We start from the raw sequence: 24,626 nt of genomic DNA, 5'->3' as shown, positions 1-24,626 counted from the left end.
TAGAAAAGATTTCAGACAAGGAAAGGGACATGTGGGAAATGTCATATGATTTAAGTTGGTCTCCCAAAATGCCATGGAAGACCATATCAAATGCGGCCGATAGGTTCAATAGAATCAGCACTGCCGTTTCCGTGGTGTGTAACAGTGCTGGCTATGTAGAATGTATGGACCTGAAACCTGATTGACTTGGATGTAGAATATTAGCTTCTTTATTACCTCACCATTCTGCCTAGGAGCTTCGATACCAGCCTCATCCACGCTTGTCATTCTGCTCAAACTATGAACATAGTTCTTCAGGCTCCAGACACCATGGCACCCATAGATGTGCGTCCAAGTTGCGCTATGGATTACATCGCAGATTACATTTAATATGTCATGTCTGCTTCACAGCAACTCACCTAAGCACTGCTGCCTTATGCAGAGCACTGCCTTCCTCTGAAAGACCCACCAGGCACTTCTCACAAGCTTCTGGAGATAGGGGGCACAGCTGGCATGTGTGTACATCCACACATGTGGTGTCTGCAGTGATGGACACCCCCTATAAACAAGTGTGCATTCGATGGAAGCAGGTGCCACTACTGGACTTGTGTGCACTTTGGGATGTCCGGGCGTGGGTGAAGTGCAGGGTGTGCACTTAACATACTTCTCATCCCTGCACGCAGCGTCGGACTGGCCTATAGGGCAGCCTGGCAGTGCCTGAGGGGCTCTTGTCAGAAGTCAGCGTGTGGTGGGCTGTGTTTTACTGCTGGGCCAGTTTTTAATCGATAACACTGATATTACTACAAACAAAGCCTGCAGCAAGGCTCAATACATGCAGTCTCCCACACATTGCAAAACATTTATAAACTCGTTTTTACAAGTTTAAAACTGCCCTGATTTGCAAACAAATGACACGCTTAGCAAATGTAAATGTAAATGTAAATGTGTTTGTATTTATATAGCGCACTTCTACCCAGAGGTCTCGTAGCGCTGTATTCATACCGCTGTGGAACCCTTCCTGGCTTTCCTGTAAAATGTCCACTCCTGGGCACCCCCAAGGTGAAGCCAGGCATCCAAGTGCTGCTGGGGCCGTTGTGGAGATTAAGCAAGCTATTGCCCAGAGTCACAGAGTGGGACCCATGATTAGACTAGGCACCGAGGCGAGAATGATCAGGTCCGGGGAAATTGAGTCCAAGAGCCGCCGAGGTGGGAATTGAACTCTTGTCCCGGGCCAGACCTCTGCATCAGGGTCTGCCGCTCTAACCATTGAGCCACGCTTCTCCACAGGTATCTCATTCTGTAATGGGGTCACTTTTCATATGGCGCTGGGGCCTCATCCTATTCGAATCTGACCCTGAGGTTAATTCATTCAGTTGCACCAACGATTAAAACAACCCCCTGGACGGTACTGTATATAGTGGCTAGCGTGGGCTTGCTGAAAAATGCAGCAGTGCTGAAATATAATGCTGCATAATTACACTCTATTCAATAGCACATAAATACTCCCCACGTAAAGCCACTCTATGCGACATAGCAAGAATCCACATAAATACACTCCACATCATTTTGTTTTTGTTTGAATATCTTTTATTTCAGCGTATGTTCACAATACATGTCAAATCATCGGGCAAATGGAACAAGTCACCCATTCAATTTACATTAATAACTAATAATATCAGTAATATAATACAGGGCATTGTTCTAATATCACAACTGTCAGGGTAAAAGGATAAAAGTAGGAAGAAATAAAACAACAGTTCCAAATAGTATTTTGTAACTGATAGTTGTTCCCATCTCCATAGAGCAGGTGGTTCTCGTCGGGTAGGAAGAAAATATCTAGTAATTGGAATAATGATACTCTTCCCAGTACAAGGCCCTGTCAGGCATGGTGGTTGTGTGCCTAATGAGGCCCCAGAGAGTGAGCTGTCGTCTGGACCTACCATAAGTGTGGCTTGTGGGACATGGGTGTGTCACTCTGTCACAGCCTCGTATGTGTGTGATATTCCAGCCCTCATCTAGTCATGTATAGGAGACATGTCGTCCAAGGTAATCCCGTGAATTGGGAAATAGGTATTGCGAACCAATCAAAGTACAAAAGAAGTACGTTCAACAGGGTGTATTCCAAACATTGTAACCAATGTGCCCGCTGATAAAATCGTCGGGACACCACAAACTTGAGCAACCGGGGGGAGGGAAAATATGCATATATATGCAAAATCAAATGGAGGCCGACAGAAAGGAAAGGAGAAGGAAAAACAACCAATGAATGAGGAAAGAATAAAGATAAGATAATCCAAAGAAATAAAAACAAATGGGGGTGAGCAAGCAAGCAATCCGTTCATGTGTGTCTATGGGTGTATATTGCTGATCTCAAATGAGGGAGTGTTGGTGTGAGAGCGGGAGTAGGTATTGAATCTGAACTGGAACACGGATCTTGAGGTCCGGGGCCCCCCGCGCTGGGGAGGGGTTGGGGTTATCCGCTCGTAGTGTGATAGTGGCGTCATGCAACACGGATGTGGCACACTATGTGTAGTCAAGAGCTGAATCCTTTTGTATACTTACACCGCCCTCCCTCCCGTTCACTATCCAATCCGGGTCTGGAAAGGAGAGTATCTAGGTGATTCCCTGATCAAGACATGTCTGGTGGAATGACTTTAAAGTGTCATCCCAAAGTTGTGCTATTGGGAATGCTCTCAGCCCCGCAGTCTCCTCCCTATGTAGGGTGGTGCTTTCCGCTCTCGCCCAGTTATTGAAGGAGGCACGCCAATGTTTGACCAGTGGCGGGTCCCTACTTTTCCAGTGTTTGGTGAGAAGTCTCTTGGCTGTGATAAGGCCCAGATCCCAAAATCTAGTAGGGACTTTGTTGTGCTTCGTTCTTTTATATAAGCCCAGCAGACACGCCTCCCACGTGTGCGGTAGGTCTGCGCCAACCCCTTTAGTCAACAGTGTCGTCATGGTGTGCCAATACGTCAGTATCCGGGGGCAGGTCCAGAGCATATGTAAGAGACTCGCACCCACCAGAGAACACCTTGTGCACGCAGAGGTATCAATTGCAAAGTACTGATTAAGTTTGTCCGGAGACAAATATGCCTGATGCAATATATAAAATTGGATAATCTTGAAGCGTGAGTTACGCGGGATATTAGTGGTCCTCCTAGGATCATGGTCCATTCCTTATCCGTCCACTCCCTCCCCCTGTCTGTTGCCCACTTGTCTCTCAGTGGCTGGAGGGTGTGCGACAACAGTGCCTGCGCCTACCAATGGATCACATGGGAACCATTCCCCATAACATGCAAATATTGCACCAGCAAATGTGTCGGTAATTATTATTTGGAGTTTTATATAGCGCATAGTTACCCTAGGGCATCCCAGCGCTTGTCCAGGCGCCAACGATTAACAAGAGGCCGGTTCAGCATCGTCAAGCAGGAAACAGATGAGTTTTGAGAATTCCTCTGAAATATCACCCCAGGCCTTCGTGAACGTGCGTATTAGGGATGCGTGCAGCAGAAATTGCCCTACAGGTAAGTCAGTGTTCGCAGCCAGCCTGTCAAACGGGAGCAGAGCACCATCTGTGTACAGATCTGCCAGTGTGTCCACACCGGCTGGTGTCCACCTTTCCAGTGCAGTCACCGTCACCACCCCACCATCTCTGGGAATGCCCAACAATGGGAGGGCCGGGGCATAGGGTTTTACCTCTCGGGTGAGTCTCAGGCCACGTACGTAGCATTTGCGGGCTACCGCCAAGTGTATTTGTGTCGGACAGGACGTCTTGGTCAGGGGGTGAAGCAGCATACAGATCTGCGTATGAGTCAGAATTGTGGTGTCCGACGCCGTGTCATTTAAGTTCTTCCCACTCAACCACCCAGTCACCCATTGCAGCTGTGCCGCTAGGTAATAGAGTTATTGGTTAGGGCCTGCGAGTCCCCCAGTAACCACGGGTGCATAAAGCTTCGTCAATGCTTCTCGAGGTCTTCCGGTGTTCCAAATGAGAGTTCTAACAATGGTCGCTAGTTCCCGAAAGATGCGGTTCGGGACATACACCGGTATATTGGAGTAATAATACAGGAGTCTCGGTAAGAGTCAGAGTTACTCGACTGGGCACATTGAGGGGGAGTGTCTTCCAAAACGTCATTTGTGCTTGTAAGGAGGAAATAGCTCTGACAAGATTGCCCTCCAGTATATCCATGTGGGATCTGTAAACATGGACTCCGAGGTATCGAAACATGGTAGGGTACCAGGTTAACCGCACTCTATCAATGCGCAGCTCGCATTCCTGCATGTCTGGGCTAAAGGAATACACTCCAGACTTGTTCCAGTTAACCCTGAGCCCCGAGAAGGCTTCGAAGGTGTGGAAAGTATCCGATAGTGTCTGCGGTAAACAGGTCAGGTCTCTGACATACAAAAGTAAATCATCTGCATACAAGGAGACCGCATGAATCCCATCCATTAAGGGGATCCCCCATTCCGCACCCTGCTCTCTCAACAGTTTTGCGAGCGGTTCTATCGCTAATGAGAAAAGCAGTGGGGACAGGGGACAACCCTGCCTGGTACCCCTCCGGACCCTGATAGTATCAGACTGCAGCTTACTGGTGCGAACTCGCACTGTGGGTTTCTGGTACAGCAAGTTGACCTTGTCTACATAATCATCCCCAAGGTCATATCTCCGCAATACCGCCTCAAGATAAGGCCACTCCACGGAGTCAAAAGCTTTATCCAGATCAAGTACTAAGCATCCGGACTGGGGCCATTGTCGTACAGCATATTCCTGCACCCTAAATAACCGGCGTATATTATGTCAAGTGCTCCGCGCGGGCACAAAGCCATTCTGGTCATTGTGCTCCAGTGTGGGAGCCATCCTCTGTGCCAAAGTCGAAGCCAATGTTTTATAGTCCGTATTTAAGAGAGGTAGTGGTCAATATGAGCCTAGTCGCATACCATCTCTGCCAGGTTTTAGGAGGGAGATAATGTTGGCCTCGTTGAGCGTGAGTGGAATCGTCTATAGCTGCCGTATACATCCGTATCAGTTTCGGGATCAGTAGATCAGATTAGGCCTTAAAGAACTCCGCCGGCAATCCGTCCGGACCTGGGGACTTGCCATTGGAGAGCGCAGATATGACAGCGCGGAGCTCCTCGGGCGCAATTGGCACCTCCAAGTCTCTGCGATGGGCATCGTCCAGTGTCGGTAGTGGTATGTCCGCAAGATAATTAGTAATATCAAGAAGGGGAGCTTGCAGACGAGATCGATACAGCGTACGATAGTGGGCAACAAAGGCCGCATGTATCTCACCCTGCGTGTACACCACTTCATCTTGACTGGTATGTATCGCCGTCACAGGTGCCATTCGGTCCTCGCGGCTTATCAGCCAGGTCAACAGCTTGCCGGTTTATCACCCATGTGGTGTGTTCGTGCCGAGTGGGCAGCATAGTTAAAGCAACGCAACCGTTCCATGGTCTGCATGAGCCTCCAACACACACTCCTCACCACCCTCCCTCGCCTCCCGTTCTTTCTGAATGAGTTCCTCCTCCATCCGCGTCAGATCTCTCTCCAATTGCCTCCGCAGGTTAACTTGTGTACCTAGGCAGTGTCCCCTGACCACGACCTTGAAAGCATCCCATTCTATGAGGGGGGTGGATGCCGTGTCTGTATTCTCCTCAAAATAGTGTGCTATTTGCGCAAATAGAGAATCGCGAAAGGGGGCGTCGAGGAGTAGATCTGGTTGTAATCTCCAGGTGGGTATAGGTGGTTGTGGCTGCATCTATGTGATCTCCAGCACGTGGGGGTTGTGATCGGAGTCTGTAAGGCCCATGCAATAGGTATCTGTTATGTGGGGGAGTAGGTCGCTGGACAGCATATACCTATCTAAGCGCACATGCAAGTCATGTGCGCCAGAGTAGTAGGAGTACGTCTTGATATTAGGATTACGATGTCGCCAAGCATCATGCAAATCCCACTGCAAGGCCCAGGTCTTAAAAGCTTTCATGGCTCCCAATATAGGTGCGCCGGCAGGGGGGGAAAGGAACGATCTAGCGTGGCATCCAGGATACAATTATAATCACCTCCCAAGATCCAGTGGATCCCATGCCAAGGGGACAGGACAGTAGAGAGCTGTGTAAAGAAACCATTCTGGTCCGTATTAGGGGCCTTAGATCGATGTCAGAACCACAGGGCGCCCATCCAGCCTGCCCTTCACTATTACAAACCTGCCCCCATATCTATGTGGGAGTGCGCCACTTCAAGAGGGGTCCCCGGCCTCACCCATATCAGTGCCCCTCGGGCATAGGACGAGTAACTTGTGGCGTAGAGCTGCCCTCCCCCGCCATCTACGGTGCAACGTGCTTGTCTCCACCTCTTTTAGGTGGGTCTCCTGTAGGAGTGCGATATGGACATGGTGATGTTTTAAATAGGAATAAATCTGGTATCTTCGTGCAGGTGTCTGCATGCCGCGTACATTCCATGTACAGAGCTTTACCGTTACCATTGTAGCACAGTCATGATTGCCTGCAATGCAAATATAGGAATACAAAACAAAAGATGATCCTAACAATGCAATAAACTCTAAATAACAGTTTGGGTGGAGAATACCAAAAGGTCGGCTGCAAAACGTGCTGCCGTCCAAACTCTCTATTGAGATAGTTAACATTGAAATCCAGGGGGGTTGCTGTGCACGAGGCACGATCGGGTTGTCATATCACCCGGGTTAAGAAAGCAAGCATCACCCTACCCAGGGAATTGAAATCAAGCACAACCAATAAAGCAATATGTCATTGAGTAGCGGATACAGCGCATGGGCTGTCATGCATTTCACACCCAGCTCGGCAGCCACCGGCAAAGTCAAGACAGTCTCGGTAGTCCCATCTGGCCAGGGCGATAGTGGTCTAAGCCCAGCCGGCTGGAGCGTCCACGAGTCCTCGCCAGCTCAATCCCTCGCTAGGAGCCTCATGTCTAAAAATAGTACTCACTGTGTCTCACGATGGGCTGCCAAGCGTCTTCAAGGCGGCCTCGCCCCGTGTAAAGCTCGCACCAGCAGCCAGCAGGAACCAAAGGTGCCAGGAGACCCGAGCTCGCTCGCCAGGTACCCATATCCAGAACAGAGAGGGCGGAGGGGAAGGACAGTCACATCCCTTCAATTGAACAGGTCCGCCGTTTCTGGTGTGACTTCTGGTTGTTACAAGGAGAACTGGGAATCCGGCAACCCATAAATTGCTTTGTCATCGCTGGGCAGGGCCCGGGGGCTAGCATCCGGAACAGAGTCCGAGGCCGGTGAGCGCCGAGCTCCGCCACTACACGAAGGGCGTCTTGTTGTTCTTGGTGCGCTATGTCCTGCGCTTATCCCCGTCCGGGTTCCCGAGGCCTGCGACGATCTATTCCCGCGTCGTCTCCGTGGTCCCCGGCTCCGTTGCATGTTGGAAGTGCCCATGGGTCGCCGGGGAGCCGTGTCCGTCCCGCTGTCCAACAACGCCTCCACCTCCTCCGGGCTGGTGAAAAAGTGTGTCTTGTCTTGTGCCACTACTCGCAGCTTGGCGGGGAATAAGAGGGAATATTTGAGTTCAAGTTGACGTAAGCGCTGCTTCACTGCAAGGAAGGAATTTCTTTGTCGCTGCACCTGGACTGTATAATCAGGAAAAAACATTTTCTTGGCATTGTCAACCTGAATGTCCTGAAGCTTGCGTGTTTCCCGTAAGATGGAGTCCCGGTCCTGATAATTTAAGATGCGAAGGAGGAGCGGTCTAGGGTTAGATCCCATTGGGAGTGGTCTCGTCGGCACACGGTGTGCCCATTCCACCACGAAGTAAGGTGATAGTGTTCCCTCAGGCAATAGATTTCTCAACCAGGCCTCCATGTGTGTCGTGGGATCTCTCCCTTCCCATCGTTACGGTACACCCACTATCCGCACGTTATTTCGTCGCACCCGTCCTTCTGCATCCTCTGCACGATCCTCTAGAAATTCAACCCTGTTGAGGAGGTCTCTCATCTGTTTATCAGACTGGGCGACTATGGGTTCAAACTACGATACAGTGCCATCCAGGGTCGTGGTCCGTTCTGCTAGCTTCCTGTGGTCAGCCCGCATGTGGATGAGTGCAATAGCGACGCTATCGATCTTGGTCTCCAGTGATGTGCGGGTAAGTTGGACTGACTCCTCCAATGTCACCATGGCTGCCAGCATGGTATCAAGTTTGGTCGCCATTTGGTCTGCCTCAGCATTTTTTGTAAGTTTATCCATCTTACCCCGTAGTTGCACTCCTCCGGAGCCAGTCCGTGCCCTAGTACCCCCAGACATGAGCAGCTCCAAGGCGTGTGACCTGTGTTCGCAGCAACAGCGTTCGACAGTCCGTGCAGCTCCAGTGGGGACCCAGGGAAGCATAGTGAAAAAAGGCACTTGTGTACAGGGAGTGAACTGGGGGATATATTGCACCCAGGCCAGGGGCCTTGTCTCCCCTCAACTATTCAGTGGCAGCCAATTAGTAGCCGGTGAGGAAGGGCAAGTCAGTTGTGTCCAGAGGCTACCAAGCGGGGCACCCCGGTCCAGGCCACGTACTCCAGCCGTAGATGTCTGGTAATCGGCCAAGTACCTCAGCACTGTGCCCCCGTGCGACGCATTTCCAGCAGACGCTTCATCATGCGTCCGCTCCCACTGTTCCACTTCACTGCCCCATTCAAATGCGCATCTGTCAGCAGCTCTGTTCTTCCACTGCTCACAGCGCTCTTCTCCGGCTCGTACCCCAGCCAAGGCCTGGCTGCATCGGGGTCGTGGACTAGCAGCGCTGAACGTCCAATGTATTCTAAGGCTCGGTGCCCGGATCGCCCCCGGACTCGGCCCCAGCTCTATCCTACCGTATGGGGTGCCCAGTCGGGGGCGGTGGTCTTCTCACTCTTCAGGCACGACTCCTGGTCTCCGTGAGTGCTGCTTCCGGCACCCGCTTCGTATAGCCGCCAGCGTCAGTGTTGTGCCCTTCGCTTGTGACACTGGGTAGGCCCCTCTCTCCGAGGTTCCCGCTCGTCGGTCACCGCGGGTCCGCAGGTCGAGTGGCAGCTAGGCAGTGAGGCCCACGCCTGTGTGGGCGTAAACTCCGGTGGAAGTCGCCGCTTCGGGGTTCCGCGTCTCGAACCCGTTACCTCCGTTCCACACACCAGGCCCCGCCTTTCGGCCCAGCTCACCTCCTCAGTCCCCGGCTTTGCGTGAGTCTTTCCGCCGGCTCAGCCTTCAGGCGCGCGGCTGTATCCCCTCTCGAGGCTTCGGTGCGGTCAGGACTCCTCCGGTTGCACAAAACTCGGCAGAATGGTAGCGCATAGGTCCGTGCATTGACTGCCTAGTCTGTGGTCGGCTGTGGTCAGTAAATGCGGATAAATAACCCGGGGAAGGGGAGCTCACGCTACCCAAAGACGTCAAACCTAATGGCGCGCTTAGCCACCAATACACTCCACATCATGACATATAATTCCAATCAGTATAATTTCACTCAACACCAGACAGTTTCACGCCACAGAATTCAACTCAACACATTTTCATCCCACAACACATAATTCAACAAAAAAACACGCAATTCAACTCAACAACACAATTACACAATACACCACATACATCCAATCCACACCATAGAATTCCACATCATGCCACAAAATTAAACACACAGCATAATTAAACTCCACTACATACCACATAATTACACACCCTAACACACAATCTCACTCCACATACTTCCAGTACACACATTACCACATACATACTATGCACAAAATTCATCTGCACACCATGCCACATAAATGAACTACTCAAATCCACTCCACACAATTCCATGCCACACAATTCCACAACAATTCAAATCCAACCCAAATAATTCCACTCCACACCACATACATCCACTTCGCTCCATAACACATGGGTAAAAGGCATAGTCATTTACAACGCCAATAGCTCTAACTCTCACAAAACTGAAACCTGTTGGCTTTGCCTATGCTTATTATGTACTTAAGACCCAGAAAGTAAACAAGGTGATGGGAACAACACTCTCCACCATCTCTGACCTTATGCCTTTTAATCATTCTAGTCTTCATCTCATGCGTCGGGTTTGAACTTCCTTGTGCTTTCTTAAAATCACTGCTTCTTCATGACTCCATTCAGTGTCTGGAATAGGCGTCCAATTCAGACATGTTCAGTGTTAGCCATAATGCACTAGACATCCATACCCAAAGTATGATAACATTGTCCTCCAGGGAATCTGTCTTATTTAGAAGCTCTCCGATGGCCCCACTGATCAAAAATGCTACCTCTAATCTATGATCGGATTAAATATTGATCTGCAAAGTAGCAGTGACCCTTCAGGCCACGGGCCTGATTCACTAAAGTAAACTTACACTTTTGTGTAAGTTTAGTTTGTTTTTTGGTATTCACAAACTACAAGTGAATAGTAAGTTTACCACTTTGGAGACTCTTCAGATGGGGCAGTGAGCTCTGCACATAAAGATAGACCCGTCTCACCCGCCTCCCATGGACTGATCACTTCCTCATTCCTTTCACCTGGACCACACAAGTGTGTCCTATCCCCCCAGTTCCCCTCTAGATCAAGGAACTGGTCCAAACTCTGTCTGGATAAATGGGCTAGCAACCTCACCACAACTAAACCTGTACTCAACAGTGACCCGTCAAAAGGCAGCATTGAGTACAACAGCTGGATCATGAGCTCGCTTGACTCCATATTACCCCTTGGCGTCACCAGATCAAAAAGACACCATAAAACAGCCCCATGGTACTCGGAAGAGCTCCGAGAAAAAAAGCGAACCTGTAAGAGGCTAGAAAGGAAGTGGCGTCTAAACTATACGGCCACGGATACAACTATATACAGAGATGCCATCAGAGCCTATAAGTCAGCAATAAAACTGACTCAATCAGCCTACTATGAGGCTAAAATAATGGCAGCCAAGTGTAAGCCCAAAGAAATCTACCGAACGGTAAAAAGCCTCACTACGCTTCCCCCGCCCTTAACCACTAACCCCACTGAACCACCACGATGTGAAGATCTAGCTGAATTCTTTTTTCAAAAAATAAATAATATTTACACATCCTTTCCGAACACGGAAGTAGAACCCTCTTTCAAAAACTGCTCTTCCGCAACAGGAACAGAGGTATCTCTCCATAACACCCTAGCCCACTTCCCACTACTAGATTCAGTCACACTTGACTCGCTAATGCATCAAATAAAATCCGGCTCACCCTGTGATCCTGCCCCACCAAACACACTAATCTCGGTCGGACAGGTAATTCTCCCCACAGTACTGAAACTGCTGAACTCCTCGCTAACAACCAGCACAGTCCCACTTGCATGGAAACATGCAAGGGTACGTGCACTCCTAAAAAAAACACCCTCGACCCTTGCAACCTCAATAATTATCGACCCATCTCATTACTCCCTTGGGCTAGCAAACTCCTTGAAAAGCATGTCAACTCCTGTCTAACCGAGTTCTTTGAGAGTAACCAACTGCTGGACACTACACAGACTGGCTTCCGACCCAAGCACGGTACTGAGACGGCCCTGGTAGCGGTTACAGAGGAGGCAAGGCGGATCTTAGATCGGGGAGGAGCAGTGGCAGTGATCCTCCTCGATCTGAGCGCCGCATTTGACACGGTGAACCATCAAATCCTCCTACACCGTCTACTAAGTCTGGGAATATCGGGAGAAGCCCTAGCCTGGCTCAAATCCTTTTTAAAAGACCGTACCTTTAGCGTCTTTGAAGGAGCCTCAGTCTCCGCAAGCAAGCCTCTGGGGTGTGGGATGCCACAGGGCTCCTCACTTAGCCCCACGCTTTTCAATGCATACATGAGACCACTGGCAGAGATTGTTCGCCCGCATGGCATTACCATTGTTACCTATGCGGACGACACTCAGCTAGTGGTCTCCCTTACACATAAGAACAGCCAGCAATCGCAAACCAACCTAATTCCCTGTTTGGAGCAGGTAAAGAGCTGGATGACAAGCTCATGTCTAAAGCTCAACGGGGACAAGACCGAGATGATGCTCCTCGGCCCTTTAGGCCCCTTCCACTCTAGAGTTTCTGTGGCCCTCTAGCGTAGGCGATCCCCCCGCACCCAAAGACAACATAAAGAGTCTTGGAGTATGGCTAGACAAAGCCCTGACTTTTAACACACAAGTCGACAAAGTGTCAGCAACCTGCTTCGGCCTAATTAGAGAGCTGAAAAAAATCCTGCCACTTCTTCCCTTTGAGGCAAAACAGGTAGTCATCCAGGGCTTAATCCAGTCTCGTATAGACTACAACAACGCTCTGTATCTAGGATCCCCAGAATACTGCTTAAACAAACTTCAGCGGATCCAGAACTGCGCTGCACGCACCCTCCTTGGAATTCCTCGCAGAAACTCCATAGGTGCCTGGCCTGAAGTCCCTGCACTGGCTCCCTGTTAGGGAGAGGATCAAATTCAAGGCCATGTGCATTACCCACCAAGCCTTCTGGAAATCGGGGCCGCCAATCATTCACCCCTTGATCACCCCCTAACATCCCAAAAAAGAACTCCGTTCATCGAAAGGCTTCCTAATGGATGTCCCACAGATACGAAGAGCCAGAGCAGGAGGTCGCTGCTTTTCCTATAATGCATCCAAGCTATGGAACTCGCTCCCCCTCCACCTAAGATCCAACCCGAACCAGCTCACTTTTCGCAAACAACTAAAAACTTTTCTCTTTAACCAAAAAAATATCTAAATAAAATCATTCACCAGCGATCCACCCCAGCAGAAGTTCCTCTACCTATCAGCGCCTGGATGCCCCTGGGTAACTGTCCGCGCTCTATAAAACTCCTTTCCATTCGATTCCATTCCATTCATGTCCTATCTTTCTATTATCATAGTTCTCTGCCCCGACTGTGGAGTGTCAGCAGTCGTAAACTTACTATTGACTCGTAGTTTTTGAACATCAAAAAATCATAAACTTACAGAAAAGTGTAAGGTTACCTTTGTGATTCAGGCCCCATGTGATCGAGAAAGGTAGTGTGGGGAAATATTCTTCCCGTCAGTTTGAATATAGTCCCCTCCATTAACAGTTTATACCACCCCATTTCCTCTGTGCATTGAAACATTTGACCGTGTGGACCGCACACTCTCATAATTCACCATTCTATTGTTCTGTAGATCAAATAAATCTCTTTATGGCATTTGTTCAGATATACATGCACATTCACTCTCCTCCCAAGTACCACATCGGTATGAGACTCAGCTAGAACATCTATATGTCACTCAAATATTTGCATAGCACATAGCGACTGTTCGACATCTAGACACCACTTGCTAACTTCTGCATGCACACCCACTACTGCATACCATACACAATGAATGTCTGACACATAACCCTGAAGACACCAGACTCTGTTTCCAGGAAGGTATGAGAGACTTAGTCGCCTGGCATCTGCCTGAAGCTCAACTCTGAGAAGATCGAGGTCCTCATCCGCGGACCTTCACCTCCTCCTGGGACTACACTTGGTGGCACTCCGCCCTCTGGAATCCGCCCACACGACAGACCACGCACGGAACCTAAGCATCATCCTTGACTCCTCCCTCCCTATGACCCGCCAGATCAACTCCATCGCCTCCACCAGCTTCAACTGCCTTCGTATCCTTCGCAAGACCTTCAAATGGATACCACCAGGTGCAGAAAAACCGTAACACCCACACTCCTAACCAGCAGATTGGAATACGGCAATGCCCTCTACACCGGAATCAACAGTACTCTCCTACACAGGCTACAGACCATCCAGAACACCACAGCCAGACTCATCCTCGGAACCCCATGGCACGAACACATGACCCAACACCTATGTAACCTCCACTGGCTCCCCGTCGAGACAGATGAGTAATGTTTTTCCAAGCCCTTTTTAAGGCACTAGAAACAAATGCTACAATCTGCTACTCCCCATCAACCAATTGGGTGAGACTTCCCCCCAGATCCTTATTGGTGGCATCCATGGTTATCAAGGTAGTTTATTGGGATCAACCTTCCTATAGAGGAGGTGCTTTTGTTATGGCCAACTTAACTGATTCAAAAACAGACTGGCAGTTTTCGGCTCAGTTGTATTGTGAGTTCTTCTTCAGTAAGTTTTGTAGGAGTTCGACAATGGATGCATAGTTTTTGACAAATTTGGAGTAATATTCGGACAACCCCAAAAAAGGACTTGAGGTCAGTCACATTGGTGGTAGCCTCTGTTTTCTCAATGGCCTCCACCAGGTTAAGTTAGGTTTAATACTATCTCGAATATAGTATGACCTAAGTATTCCACTGAACCCACCCCAGTCTGCAATGTTTCCTTCTTGATGGTGATACATACCTGCCACTCTAAGCCTGTACAAAACAGTTTCCAATGTGGGTTCATGCCCTTCCTTATCTGTACCATATATTAGAATGCCATCTTTGAAAAACAATGTGTTTGGTATGTTTTTCAATACATGCTTCGTTATCCTCTGGAAGGCAGCAGCCACAGAGGTGAGCCCAAACGGCATGCACACATACTGACAGGAACCCATAGGAGTTGCATATGATGTAAGGTGGCATAGTGAAGGTTGTAGCTCTACCTGATGGCAGACATATGAGAGATCCAACATGCTGAAGTAACTTTCTTCCCTTATCAGGGTTAAGACTTCATGAATTTTAGGAATAGGGTGCCTATTCATCCATATTTGCATTTAGGTCCCTCAAATCTATGCATATCCTGATGTCTTTTCCTGAGGACTTGTTAGAGATGACAACATGGGCTAACCATTGAGAGCTTTCTATGGGTTCTATAACTCCCAACTTTAATAATCTGTCTAACTCTTTTCTTAAGGAATCTTGTATAATATGGGGAATTGTTCTCACCTTGTGAACGACTGGCTTGGCCTTTGATTTCAATTTTGTACAGTGCTGATAATCCTACAACATATCAATTCCCTCAGAAAAAAATTCAAGGGGAATTATCACAGAATTCCCTGCCACAGATAGAAGGATCCACCAAAAGAACTGGATCAATGCTGTTTGGGTCCAGTTTGATTTCTTATCCCTTCTGATGGCTCCACCCTAGTAAATAGGAGTCCCTTTTTGCTATGTATACCTTGCCAGTAATGTCTCTACCTTTAAACATAATTCTCATAGTAGTCATTCCCTCTAAGGGAATAGGGTCCTCATTGTAGCCTACTAGTTTGATGACTGGTTCTTTAAGCCATTTTGCTTTTTCTGGGAACAGATTAGAAAACATTACTATCATTTAGCTTGTAGGGCGAACAGGAATCAGCAAAAACTGTGACAGGCTTGTTATCCACAGTAATTCACAAGAAAGAATTTTGAAATTTTCTTTATCTCCTTGTAGTTGGAAAATTAGCTTCTGTTCTTTTTCTGGTTTGCTGTATAGGTCCCGGCATACCCTTGTGAAGGGACCTCTTTTGCTACACTTATGGCAAGTAGCTATTTTGACTTGGCAATTGGAGCTATTGCCAGTGGCGGTTGGTGCCAAATCACTATGAGGGAGCACAATAAATATACACATAACAAATACACATAATACGCATTCACATATATACATATACACATATACACATAACACATACACAATAACATACTCATTAACATAAATATACATATTAAAATAATCACTTACCTTACACTGACGCCCAATGTTCTGCAGTACTTCCTCTTTCAGCACGTCTTCTGAGTACAAAGCCCATAGCCAACTCTCTCATGATGTTCTAAAGTGTCTTGATTCACTGGAGTGGACCGACTCCATGCACTGTAGGCCTGTGCTGTGCCTGCTCTCCAACCAGCTGTCCAAGACAGATGGGTTGGAGAGGTTTGAATTGCACATGCTGGTTTGGCTGTAGCAAGGTAGCCGGCTAAACCAACATACACAATGCAAACTTAAGTGGCCACAATCCACTGCTGCCAATCTTTGGCAGCAGTGACACACTGGGCCTGCCCTCACGCTCCGTTTGCTGGCAGGAAGTGTCAAAAATAAAACGGTAATAACTTTATTTTATTAAAATTTCATTTTTTACACCGCTTTCTGTGGTGGGTGCTTGCGTGCACTGCATCACCAAATGTGATGCAGTGCGCGCAACGAAATTCGTTTTATTTATTTATATGTTTACTTACCTGTTAAAGTCCATAATCCATACATATTTACCCTGCCCTCCACCTCCCCATGTCACCACCCAGCCGGTACTCCCACTACCGGCCGCGGCTGATGTGACATACTTGCTGCAGCCATGTTGGAACAGGAGAGCAACCCTTGATGTGAGAGGAACAGAAAATTATATAAATATTATACAGACTTTTACTTTTCCTGGTGAGGAATCAGTAGCAACCAGTGTCTGAAGGTAAAAGCACAACTTTCCAGAATACATTTCTGTAAGTTTCTTCCAGTGTTTCTGACAGCCCTCTTTTTATGTTCAGTGAGGGATGTCCCATATAGGACACCGCCTACAGACTCAGCACTCTCTTTACAGTGATCCACCTCCTTAACACAGAAGAGGTATGTTAGAAATTAACATTCAGTTTGTGCCCCTGTCAGACATAACTTTTTTGGGGATGCCCACTCTGGTTAAAATCCCCATCAGGGCCTTTGCCACTGGGGGTGCAGTATTACTACACTGAGGGATTGCCTCTCGGTGCCTTAGTGGCATGATCCGCCAGGACCAGGATGAACTTGTTGCCTGACGCATTCAGGGGATCCATAGGCCCTACAATTTTGATGCCCAACCTCTCGAAGGGGGTGTTAACGACAGGCAAGGAATTAAGTGGGGCTTTAAGCCTCTGCCCTGTCTTCCAGCTGGCACACAAGTCTTACTGAACATTTTGTGATCCTAGGCCAATAGAAGTGGGGGACAAGCCTTGCAAAGGTCTTGTCTTGGCCTAGGTGTCCTGCCAGGTGAATCTTATGAGCCAGCCCCAATAGGTAGGCTCTGTAGCATTTGGGGACCACGAGGGCCCATGGTGACCCATGCCCCAGAGCCTAGGCTCACTGTACAAGAGATTGTCCTCCCAAAAAATGTGATGACTACCAAAGGCGTTACCTGCTGCTTGGGCTGCAGCCTGTTACCTCATGCCCACAAGGGTTGGACACTCCCTTTGTGCCCTGCAGACCTCCTCTTTGGTGGGTCCTCCTTCCACATGCCATCCAGCAAGCTCACGCAGGTCACCAAGGGAAGCAATGTCCTCCTCAGTGGACTCCAGGGCTGTCACGGCAGGTGCCCCATCCATCCCACTGGAGGTACATTCAGTTGCTGGTTTACCATGCCCTCTGCCTTTCCACTTCTTAGCAGCTGGCTGGGCCATTGTTCCAGGCTCCAACCATTCTTGACTCCCTTTCTGGGCTCCAAACATTCTTGACACCCTTTCCGTGCTGCCATGGGCCTTTCTGTGACACAGATCCACTCATGTAATTCTAACATCTCTACATCAGACTAAAGCTCTACTTCCTTTCAGGTAGTGTGTTCCATGTAAATACTTAATAGCCTACACGCATGGCAGTGCTCACTGCAACTTTCAGAAGACCTGAAGCTCCCCCACTCAAATAGATCAAGGACCACAGAATACCCTATATGTTGTCAGCCACCACAACCTGGTGGAATGTATTAAGAATTACCCATGCTGAGGAAACCAGCTAACTCCTTACCACAGTCATACTGGCTCCTGTATCCCTCAGAGCCTTCACACATTGCCCATTGGGTGACCCATTGCCAATACCTAGTAGTATGTGAGGGCACATAGATCTTAGAACATCCCACTGTCCCCCAAGGACACTAGGATAACCCCTGTAAACTGCCTCCATTTAACTCCTCCCTAGCACTACGCTGCCCGCCCCTGAAATCTTTCCTCTAGTGGGAGGTGGTGGTCTTTTTGTGCACTTGGTATCTCCCTTGTAGTGTCAATACTCCTAGCACTCATAGTACTTGGTGGGCTTGGGCTGCTGACTTTTGTCAGGGTAGGTTTTCTTCTGGTTGCCAGATTGCGAATGTGAACAAGACTCTTTACACCGTGAGTTGTTCTGGGGGCCTTTAAAGAACGTAGTCTTTTTAACTCCCCCCTCCTTCTTCTGGTGGGAAACCTGACCATCTTTTTGGGAGTCTGCCCCCCAGATACCTTTTCAAACACCATGTTCTGGCCCAGAGGTCTGCCTCCTCAGCAAGCTTCCTGGAGTCTGTAAGCTTGCTATCACCCAGGTTTTGGTGCAGCTCTGGAAAACAAGTATTGAAAATGTGCTTAGTCAAAAAAAGTGGCAGCGAAAGTGTAAACACTTGATCTATTGAGCATAGGAGCAATAAAGGCAGAACACTGATTTCTTCACATCAATTTTTGGTTTCTCCTCACATGCTCAACATTTTCCTATACAGCGGAAAGCACTGTGCATAAGCAAGGCACTGAGTGCGGATTCCCACAAGCTGTAGTAAGGTGACTCAGACTGTATCCCCCTCAGTAGGAGCTATACAAACAACACGGGCAAGAATGTTCTATAGGCACCTGAGTAGACGCAGATATCTCAGTGAGGTTGACACTTGTGAAGATTGTCTTGTAGATCGCGCTGAGTGAATCACCATTTTGCAGTAGTGTCGCTTTAACTAGAATATTAGTTGGGAGTGATGGTGCCACTGTCCCCATATGGCATTTAATCTCGTCACCAGTGTTATGAGGTGAAGTCCATGAGACAAGTAACTATTGAAAGGAGTTTACTTGAGCAGGACATGCACCATCACATTTCCAGTCAGACGGGCTGCTTTCAGAGTCTGCAGTGGAACCTTAAGTATGGCAGTTGGTAAAAGGGAATGTTCCAAGGAGAGGAGAAGAAAGGGGAGAATAGGAAGGGAAATACCATCAGATGGTTACAAAAACTAGTTTTTAACCACTTTGTAATTACTGATTTTTTAAAGCACAATTGTGCACTTCACATACGGTGGTTATTGTATGCAAAAGAGCAGTTTACCAAGATAGGGAAACCTGAACTCTTTAGAACCCTACTGGTATTAGTGCATCGATGAAAGAGATTGTTAAAAATCTCTTTTGGTTCAAAGAAATTCTGCCAGAGAGCAGTTGGAGCTCTCAAAGAAAATGGTGAAAAAGTGCATCACACTACCGCCCATTACCAGGATGGATCCCTATCTGAGATCCCTATATAATGCACAGCAAAGGTTTTACCCCACATGGTTCAGATTTAATATTGCACAGTATCTGGTGTGATATCAGAAGCGTGCCTCTAGGGCTTTAGATCTTGCTTTCTGTCTTTGTGATTCAATATCTGTGCAATCAACTTTGCATTTTATTCTCTTTTGATGATGCTCAATCTACCGCAATGCAGAGTTGCACTTTTGTATCTTCAGTTACTCCCCACTGAACTTGTCTGCTTATAGTATTTAAATTCATACAGGTGGCAGTAAGGCATAGAAATCTTATGGGGTCATAATTGGGCATTTGGTTTTCATGGATTGATATAGGAATGATTTACATTATTAAGCCATTTTTAAATGTTGTTATTTATTATCCAAGTATCTATTGGAACTTATTTTAATTGTTTGGGTGACTTTTATGGCTTTGAGTCAAATAAAGGATTTTCTGTCTGCCTGACTAGTTGCATACAGCAAGCAAATAGAGACCATAGTTGAAGTAGAATCTTCCAATTCCCAGGTTTCTGGCTATTTCACATCTGCCTGTCACTCTAATCTCTTGCCTGATGTTATTCTTCTTGCCCATCACCTGTATTTGGTATGGTCAGACATTATATTTTCTTCTGTGCCCTTGGATGTTTAGGCATTCCTGGGTGAGTGCTATCCTGTTTTTTTCTTAACTCTCTCAGTGCTCCTACTCTGGATTTTGAGCTGGTGAATTGTCCTTGCATGCTACCTTTCATTATGGTGTTCTTAAAAGCTCTATTGTGGGTCCTCCTTCTTTACATAAACTTCAACACCTTCAGAACGTCTTACTTTTATAGTACTTTCCTTAATATTTTTCATCAACTTCTAAACTATTAGTCACATATCTTTATTTATAACTTGGCTGCAAGATTTCTAAAATATTTGATCAATACCTAATATTAGATTGGCCACTCAATTAATTTACCTAAATTATATTAAAATGGCCTATTGACTGTATACTTGTCTTTCTTCACTTAAGTCTATTCCCTCCAAACTTTCTTTTCCTTTCTTTATTGTCCCCCTCTGCCTGGGACGACTCCTGGTGGCCTACCACACTGGGAACAGCACCGACACCCACGGACCACGCACGCAACCTAGGATTCAACCTCGACTCCTCCCTCTCCATGTCGAAGCAGGTCAAAGCCATCTCCTCTGCCTGCTACAACACCCTCCGCATGCTCCGCAGGATCTACAAATGGATCCCGACAGAAACCAGAAGAACAGTGACCCAAGCCCTCGTCAGCAGCAGACTGGACTACGGCAACGCACTCTACACAGGAATCCCTGCCAAACACATACGACGGCTACAATGCATCCATAACGCCTCCGCCCGACTGATCCTCAACATCCCTCGTCGCAGCCACATCACTCCCCACCTGAGACACCTGCACTGGCTCCCCGTCAACAAGAGGACACCTTCAAGCTCCTCACATACGCACACAAAGCACTCCACAACACCAGACCAGCCTACCTGAACAGCAGACTAAGCCTCTACACCCCAACCCGCCAGCTCCGCTCCGCCAGCATCACCCTCGCAGCTGTCCCCCGCATCCAACTAACAACCTCAGGCGGCATATCCTTCTCCGTCCTCGCCGCCAAGACCTGGAAGACCCTCCCTAGCCACCTGCGGCAGACCCAAGACCTGCTCACCTTCAGAAGACTCCTCAAGACCTGGCTCTTCAAGCAGTAGCAGCACCCTCCCTCCCCTCAGCGCCTTGAGACCCTCACGGGTAAGTAGTGCGCTTTACAAGTGACTGATCGATTGATTGATTGACTTATAATATTTGTGCTATGTGTAATAATTTCCTCACTTTCTCAGATCTTATATCCTTGATTTCACATGTCTATAATAAAAAACACCATCTGTATAGAATTAAATTGCTCTGCAAGCTATACCAGTTCCTTGAATTTCATACTGATTTAGCCGAAACCCTTACCCATGTCTTTTGCTGACTCGACTCTTGTTCAGCTGTTCTTATTGTTCTACAAGATAGCTATTTAGTCATTCTTAATTCTATTTTTTAGCCTGCTATTCTACTTCTCTTTAAACTTCCACTTGACAAGTCACAACTCTCCCATTTTATCGCTCATCATTAACTGCCATTCTACGCCAGGCTACGGTTTTAATTCCTTTGTATGAACATTAGCGTATTCATAGTCTTGCTCCTATTATTCAAATTGATCCCTTTTGACATCCCACTTGAAATTTCATGTTGTGCAACTCCGTTCCCTTCTTTCTTGGTCCCAATCTCAGTCTCTCTTTGATCCTCATTCTGAGGGCCCTATAATACTGATTTGAGTGGAAGCCTGGGTTTCCGCCTCAATGAGTATTACAAGTGTTGTGGTACTGCCACGTGTGATATAACTGCACATAGTTTTCTAAGGTCATATTTGGATGGGTGCAAAGTGTCCTTGGAAAACAGTCTTGGGTTCTCTGGAAATTAGTCGTTTACCGTAAATTTCCATTTCATAGGGGAATTATTATATTACCGTTTGTTTCTCACAGCAGATTTTCTGATTCAGTTGTGATGGGAGATCACATTGCAAAACTGCTGCTACAGGAGTTTTGCCTTACTCAGTATTTCTTTCATCACCAAAGGTGGCTGCCGTAATACTGAAGTGAAGGGAGGGACAGGGGAAAAATAATTTAAAAAACGTATCTTAGTACGCAGCCGCCTTGGTCCTCTTCTCCGGCTCTCTTCGTGTCCAGACATGCACTGGGCACAGGCTTCCCTCCCATTCCTGGCGCTTCTCTCATGCTGTGAGAGCAGCGCCAGGTTTGGTCTAAGTGGCATGTTTTGGCACTCAGACAGTGCATAGACACCTGTGATCTTTCCCCAACCTGGCTGTGCAACACAACTGAGTTGGAGAAACCTAAGTGCGCATGTCTGTTTGGCCGCCTAAGACGACCGGTCAATCAGACATGCACACTTAAAGAGCGCCTACCACTCCTCCCTGCTAATCCCCGCTGCACCCCTCCCTACACTTCTGGGATCAGCTCAATCGGTCAGCAGTCATTTTATTTTTCGCTAGACCACTAACAGACAGACGAGTGGGGCGACGCACCTCCACCATTAGGGAGGAGTTGCACCGGTCTAAGTTTTGAAATGCTTGTATCTGTCTGTTATGCACTCACTTTTATCTCTCTTCACTGTTTGTGATAAGATCATTGCTGCTGCTGCTTTCCGTCAAGTCCTTTCTAATTTAATTTGTAGTGATTTGATGTAATTTTTTTTCTATATATAAAACGAAAATGTTTTAAAAAATTGAGGCGATGGCAAAATAAAATATTGCTTTCGAAAATGTATATACATTCCCTTCAGTAATGAAATATGACTATCGTAAAGTAGAAAAAATCAAAGTATAAATGAGAGCTAAAAATGTGTTCCCAATCTAATCAAAAGTTTTGTGATCCGCAGACGCTGAACACCTATATGAAAATTGTGGAAGAACTGAATGATATTGTTGGCCTAGGACAGGCTTACGAGGCCATTGCAAAAACCTTGCAGAGGTAGGTTAGCACACCCTTGTCTTGCTGTCGCAGCTGCTCCATCCATCTGTGAAGGATTTCAATTGTTAGTGGTCTGTCGCTTCCTATTTTGTAGCTGCTTTAATTTTTTGCGGTGCCCTTCACGAGTGACCCTTTCATTGTGAGTTATTTTGAGCAGCTGAGGGCTTGAAAAGGGCAGTTTTAGAGCAGTTTTCTTTTATGCTCCTGTATCACGGTCACTGTATGTTGACATTTGTAGAGTGTATAAAAAGATCTATTTAAAGCCCAGGCCAGCACTAAATAGCACAACATAACATACTCTTTAGGAAGGAAGCTGCACGTCTCAAAACACATGCAAATAAATAATGACCGAACCACTTTTATGTAATGCTGTATCAGACAAACAAATGTCTCCTGCTTTTTAAAAAAAAAAAATCGACAACTATTTCTTAAATGTTTAATTAACCGTAGGTCAAATTTTTAAGCAAAAAACATACTAAGGTTCAAGGTGTGTTTATAGGAAGATTGGAGGTGGTGTGTAGTATAAATGAAGCACTCTCACCCTTTTCTAAATTAAATTAATATTGTCTGTTTGATAGAAAAAAAACGCCTCAGTGATTTTCATATTTAGGTTGTCAAATGAGACATTATACATTCTTTGCTCTAAAAAAAAAATGCTACGGAGTAAAAACGTTGATGTCAATGCATGAAATTCTAGAACATTCTCCCAGATCTTTCATTCTTACACCGAATTCATTTATCTAAATAATTTGACGGCAAGCCCTGAAACCTGGGGCGCGACCACCAAGCCCCTCAGAGGCAACCTCTGCTCTGGTCTGTTTGATTTCTCCACTCTGAGTAAATGATTAAGTTTTCATGCATTGGTTCAACCCAAATCTGTGTTCGCTCGACCGCATCCTCTATTGATTACTTCTACTGCAAACAGTAGGCCAAGTGCGGTATCCATAATTGGACAGTTGTCAAGGGATGAGGGTGTTAACCGGCCCCTTTTCCCACTGGAAAACTGGAGCCACCTAGATGCACAAATATTCTGCACTGTTTCACTTTCATTCTCCGGACCAAATAGTTATGTGTCTCCGAATATGTGTTTTAACTCTCCGAGGACTGGTTGAATGGATTTAACGATTGTGCCATATAATGTTCTCTTCAGGTTGCACCTGTGCACTGCACACAGAAAACGGTGGCAACTGGAATTAATATTTGTCTAACATTATAACCTTGTTTTATATCTCCTGTCAATCATGCACTCTGTTGTACCTAGTAGCATCTGACCCTTTTTCTTTAAAACTAAAGATGTGTCTGGAAAGAGAGCCTGAGATGCCTGATTTAGAGTTCGGAGGTCATGTAAAGTCCACCAATTTCTAGAAAAAGGGTTATATTAGGGGGAGAGTCCACAGGCTGGGGTTTCTTCAGCACAGGGATTATATAATGGAATACATTCCATCAGTGAATTATCTTGTAGATTTAGCTCTGCTTTCAAAATTCAAAGGATTTTCAGTTACCACACCATTCTAAATCTGGCACGAATTCCTCATGTCCCAATGTTCAAAGTTTATATTGTGTTCTCTTATTTATACGACCCTAGTACTGTTTATAAATTGGTGGAGGCCGATTTCAGGATGGAGAGGGTATGATCCCTGCTATATTCTTTTTCTTCAGCAGTACATTGTGTGCCCTGCCAGAACTTTTCCACATATTGTTATGCTGTGAGGCAGAAATGGCAGTTGAATATTGCTATGTTGGGAAGGACCCATAACTGACACATCACATCTGTAGCTGGCAAGGTTAAAAGTTACTATTATTGCTCTAAAAGATCTCAAACTATGTTTAATGCAACTGCCATGTCAACCCGTTATCACCAAAATGTTCACATATTTACAGGAATCCTCTGATTTAAACAGGATTCACAGGAACCTGAAGAAATAACTGGTCTTTGTTATACAAAGGGTCAATTTGTATAACCAGCCCCTTTACATTTACACTGGG

At 46.8% G+C, this 24,626-nt stretch overlaps 1 protein-coding gene across 2 annotated transcripts in view; it reads left to right on the top strand.

The window, feature by feature from the left end:
* The window catches only part of TTC29 (tetratricopeptide repeat domain 29), a 1,214,048-nt gene that overhangs the window by 776,836 nt on the left and 412,586 nt on the right, over window positions 1-24,626 (top strand). For both annotated transcript variants that reach the window (XM_078677661.1, XM_078677660.1), the window contains exon 8: window positions 22,549-22,640. In XM_078677661.1, the coding sequence (XP_078533787.1) occupies window positions 22,549-22,640 (92 nt within the window). The remainder of the gene's footprint in view (window positions 1-22,548; window positions 22,641-24,626) is intronic.

The sequence above is a fragment of the Lissotriton helveticus genome, chromosome 2_1 (assembly GCF_964261635.1).
Source record: "Lissotriton helveticus chromosome 2_1, aLisHel1.1, whole genome shotgun sequence".
In the NCBI taxonomy this organism is placed as follows: Eukaryota; Metazoa; Chordata; class Amphibia; order Caudata; family Salamandridae; genus Lissotriton; species Lissotriton helveticus.
This window is presented reverse-complemented; position numbering and strand designations above follow the sequence as displayed.